The sequence below is a fragment of the Sinocyclocheilus grahami genome, unplaced genomic scaffold (genome assembly GCF_001515645.1).
Source record: "Sinocyclocheilus grahami isolate Dianchi unplaced genomic scaffold, SAMN03320097.WGS_v1.1 scaffold176.1, whole genome shotgun sequence".
Classification (NCBI taxonomy): Eukaryota; Metazoa; Chordata; class Actinopteri; order Cypriniformes; family Cyprinidae; genus Sinocyclocheilus; species Sinocyclocheilus grahami.
The window spans coordinates 3,308,407-3,313,632 of NW_015505355.1; the positions used below are offsets into that span (position 1 = coordinate 3,308,407).

The 5,226-nt window shown below is 34.5% G+C and overlaps 1 protein-coding gene across 1 annotated transcript; it reads right to left on the reverse strand.

The window, feature by feature from the left end:
- Window positions 1-1,204: 1,204 nt before the first annotated feature.
- On the reverse strand, window positions 1,205-4,172 carry LOC107593894 (regulator of G-protein signaling 21-like). The gene is made up of 5 exons (XM_016283772.1): window positions 3,992-4,172; window positions 3,830-3,871; window positions 3,686-3,747; window positions 2,262-2,428; window positions 1,205-2,162 (listed from the first exon to the last, which is right to left on the reverse strand). Exons 1-5 carry the CDS (start codon window positions 4,060-4,062, stop codon window positions 1,977-1,979), a joined length of 528 nt encoding a protein of 175 aa, XP_016139258.1. The 5' UTR covers window positions 4,063-4,172; the 3' UTR covers window positions 1,205-1,976.
- Between the last annotated feature and the right edge of the window lie 1,054 nt (window positions 4,173-5,226).

Sequence of the window (5,226 nt, forward strand, 5' to 3'; positions counted from 1 at the left end):
TATGCCTAATGGTGCTGTCTTTATATGCTCTTGTCACACAGATTGCTAACATATTTATATCAGATTTTTCACTACCAAGGTGATATTTAATTAAAAAATATATATATATTTTTTAAATCACATGACATTGACATAGGCCTATATTTTTATGCATCCCTTTCTAATGAGTCATACACCATAAAGTAATTTACAATATGCTGCTTATTGTGGTTAATAGTAAAAGACAATCTTTAAAGATTGAAAATCAATTTTTAAAGAGCACCTGACCAGCCATAAAACCTGCAATATTCTCATAGAGGAAATGACATTTTTTTTCCAAATAAGCATTATAGGAAAAAATAAACCAGACAGTACGTGTGATGTGATTCTTTTTTGTTCTAGATGAGGGGCATGTCAACTTCCTGTTTGTCTGTGATATTTGAAAAGAGTACGGTGACTATCACACTATTTGTGTAAATAGGGAAGTGGTGACAGAAAGTCAGGCGTCATCATGTGATGTTACCCATCCCCTCCCTCCACAAACTTTCGGTCATGAAACAGAAAGCAGTATGCTGAAGGGGATATCCAATATACATTTCTTATAACTACGTCTGTTTATTACACTTCATATTACATATGGCAAAATATATATTTCTTTCATTTGAAAGAAAAGTCCCTAAAATTTTGCATTGCTTGCTATGGCCCAAAAAATATTTGAGCAAAAAAAAAAAAAATGTGTGTGTACATATATGTATGCTATATATATATGATGCTATAGCATCATTTATCAGAAATTTTTAACCATTTTGTTTTTAAATTAACAGAATATCAGTTGTTTTAAAGGTAGCACTTTAGCTTAGGAATCATTTCTCACTATTAACTAGTTAGCATGCATATATTACTAGCATATTGACTGTTTATTAGTACTTATAAAGCATATATTCGATCTCTTAATCCTACCCCATAACTAAACTACCTTACTAACTATTAATAAGTAGCAAACTAGGAGTTTATTGAGGCAAATGTCATAGTTAATAGATATTTAATTGTGCAAATTTGTCCCCAAACTAAAGTGTGACCATATTAACATTTAAAACTTAACAACCATCTTTTTGTTAAATAGTTTTGCTGCAGAAGTGTTACTTCCTTTTAAATAAATGTCACTTGGCTTCCAAATAAATCTTTCAGGCCTCCCCAAACTAAAAACAAAAACAAAAACACAACAACAACGAATGACTTTCTATTTACAGTTGTGTTTATTAAGTTATTAAACGGCTCTTAAAAATGAACATCCAGACAATCTGGATCTCACGTTTTTTTAAGTCCATCATTAATTTGCCATTCAGAAATGAGTTGATGCATCCAGGCAACACAAGCCAAACTTTTTATATCACTTGTTGACCTCCTGAAATAATATCCAAATGAGAAATCTTAGTAAAAAATTTAAATGGCTAGGTGTGTTATACATATTATTGTGAGAATATCCCATAAGTTCCCCACTGGACACAAAAACAGTGGGATTTACATTTGCTCTGTACGTTGTATGTTTACAGATCATTTCATGTCCATGAAATTGTTGTTGCTCATTGAGTAATGAGTTAATATTAAAGAATTAAAATGTCATTAGTATTATTCCCGAGGCATTTCATGCTAACCAGATTTGACACTCATCAAAGTAATAAAGTTAAATAAGGTCCATATGGTGTTCCTGTGGTTGCAGCACGTTTGAGATCTCCTGTGGTTCATCACAGGTGAGCTGTACAGAAAGCTCATTTGTCTTTGTATGTCCCACAGCCACACAGAACAATAGAGCAGTGCAATACAGTACATATAAACAATAGCTTATTCAAGCTTTTTTGTGGATCACAATGTCCAGTGCAACCCAAGTCCAGGCCTGAATCTCCACAAAGCCAGATTACTCCACGGCCATCTTGTCCATTGCTCCAACAGTCCCTCAGATGTGTTTGGAGTCCTAAAGTCCTTCATTCAAGATGTTCTCAGACCTTAATCCGCTGTGAGACTGATTCCAGGAGTGATCTGTACATGTCCGAGCGAAGAAACCTGGGATAGGAATCCCTCTCCATAAGACCGTAGACAATCCTCTGAGCTTCATCGAAACACACTCTGGTGGGAGCTTGGACGTTCTGCTTGATAAGATCTCTCGTGACGTGGTCGATGTTTATCTGAGGAGAGAGTGACGGAGAATCATGTTGACGTTGATCGATTACTCTATCGATTAATAAAACCACATGGAGATCTTCTTCGGTGCACACTGTTCTTACCTCTTTGGGAGCTTCTGCCTTGATGTAATGCTCGAATATCTTCTTGGCCCTTGAGGGTAGTCTGGAGGAACTCCTGATTTTTTTGAAGTCTTCGCATACCAGCCAAAATTCAATGTTCTCATCGCTGAACTCAGATTTGAGGAAGGTGTGGAATGTTGCCATGCCATCTATAAGAACAAACCGCAGGGTTAGTCTGTTGCTCAATGTGAGTGCATCTGATTTACGTCAGTGCAGCAGCCACTGGGTCTCAGTAAGTGTTCGGACACTCTGAAAACTGAATTTCATCGCAGTGGATACAAAAAGAGAATAAAAAATATCAAGTGGCAGCTACAAAAAAAAAAAGTGCTTTTCTCAGAACCAAACCATTTTTAAAATGAATTTTAACCAACTGGTGTCAAGGTGCTTGATCTTTATAACAAATAAACATCTTTGCTTGATATTCAAATGTATTCCATGCTTTGAGATATTTTTGCTCTCTCTCACTATGTACATATATACTATATACAGTAGAAGGGAAAAAAAAGATCCAAACCAAGAAATGTATGTATGCAAATATGATCTCTAAAAAACAAACTGAAAGCCAAAAGCAGCTTCGGTTTTACAGCAACTATTGGACATTAAAAAAACATTAGACCATTCAAAACTTTGTGGTCCATCGATTTAAAAAAGAGTTTTCTTTTTTTTTTAAAAAAGGCTGCATTTATTTTATAAAAATACAGTAAACGTAATAATTGTGAAATATTATTGCAATTTAAAGTAACTGTTTTCTTTTTGAATATATTTTAAAATATAATTTATTCTTGTGATAGAAAGCTGAATTTTCAGCAGTCTTCAGTGTCACACGATCCTTCAGAAATCATTCTAATATGCTGATTTGCTACTCAAGGAACGTTTATTATTATTATTATTATTATTATTATTATCATTGTTGAAAACAGTTGTGCTGATTGATATTTTGCGAAAACCATGATACTTCATTCTTTGAAAGCATTTTTGGATGAACAGAAAATAAAAAACAGCATTTATTTCAATATCTGTTATAACAAATGTCTTTACTGTCACTTTTGATCAATTTATTGCACACTAATTAAAAGTAAATTTTTGAATTATTATTATTTACATTTTTATGTGTGGCTTATGTGTCCAAACTGCTTTAGTAAAACGGAAGCTGCTTTTCTCTACTCTTTTGCATACATATACCACTAGTTCAGGTCAGTTGCTTGATCCAGCTATCTGACCATCTAGCAAACAGTGTAGGCTTTGTTTGTACATTTTTGCCCTGACCTACATAACATCAATTAAAACCACAATGGAAAAGAAGTGTTCGTGAATGCTATTGTATTTATGAATACAAAATCCATACAAGTATGTGTGCATAATGTCACGACTTAGATTCAATAAGTAATTATGTGTATGCCACTTACATTTGGATCTAAGAAGGTTTTCCAATGACTGGGACCACAGCAGAGTCTCACTAGGGTTCAATCTGTTTGAATAAAGCATAATGAGTGGATGTTCAAATGCAATCCTAACACAATAGTGATTATACGAGAAAAACTATAGCTTACTTGTCTGTCAACAGGCAACGAAACCGCCACTTGTCTTGTCTCCTGAGGAGGGAGAATTTTTTTTTTCAGTTAAATTTGTGTGACAAAAGCACCAGTTCCATGATATACATGCTGTTTTTAACTCACATTTCAAAAGTAACTGCAACAATAAACAACACTTACCTAGGACTGACTGGTTTATCCTCCTTGTTCATGTTCTTTATTTCAGTTGAAGATGATAATATAGTTGGCATCGTAATAACTTTTCTGGTGCTGATATGTGTTGGCGTGCTGTTGTGCTTCGGTTATTCCAGTTAATAAGAGCGGGCTGTTCTCACAACTCTTTTTATACCGTCTTGTCTTGGCGTCACTTAACCACAATGAAAGAGGAAGTTTTTGGGGTGACGCTAACTAGCTTAGACAGGCGCAATAGTGTTTCTGTCTATGAAAGCAGCTACAGCACAGCTGTGTAGCTGCAGAGATGCAAATCAGACTGGAAAGTTCACGGGCAGATAAGCAAATGCTGACTTTTGCATCAGATCTCTTGTATACAAGCTCTGTGTTTGTGTTTCGCCAACAAACAATGGCTGTGCTTTTTTGATATGCACGTCTTGTTTGCAAGTGTTATTGCTTTTTCCATCTTTAATATACTTTGGTGTATTTTAGTAAATTGGCCATCTGAACTGATGGCTACAATAGCCAACTGTATGACACATTCAACGTGTTGAAAAAAAAACAATTTAAATAGTGCCAAGATATTTTGTTGTATCATATTTTCAATCCTTAAAAGAGTAAAACTGTATTTAATGTTCAACAGGCATCTGAAAGTAACCAGAAGACACTTTTCGCCCACCATATAGTTTCAGAAAACCTTGCAAGTGTTAATAGTGTCTTTGTAATAGGTGTCAAGTGATATCTTGTTGTAGCTAATCAAAATAACTTTTAATAACCATTTAGCATCCTTATGCTAAGCTAGAGGATAAGTGAAGGAGTTGCAGACACATAACGAAAGAAAAAGTTTGGTTACAAGCATGCATGATACCATTGCTGTCCCAAAACAGTCAATTAAACATGAATTAGGGAAGCTTTTTCCAAATGCAGCTTTCAAACAGGGCAAAATCCCAGTTTTGCAATCTCTGTTTTGTTATCTCAAGGTATCTCAAGATACTTATTTGCTACTGATACCAGAGACTATTGTTGGGAAAAAGTTACTTTTAAAAGTAATGCATTACAATACTGGATTAGTTACTTATTTAGTTACTTTTTATGAAAAGTAATGCTTAACGTTACTTTTGCATTGCTTTTTCTCATCTGACCTGGGCTTGCGTGTTTGATTTTAACATAAAAAAAGTTATATTTATGGCAGAAGTAAAAGCCCTTTCACACCAAATGTGAAATGAATGAGCTTCAGGCTGAAG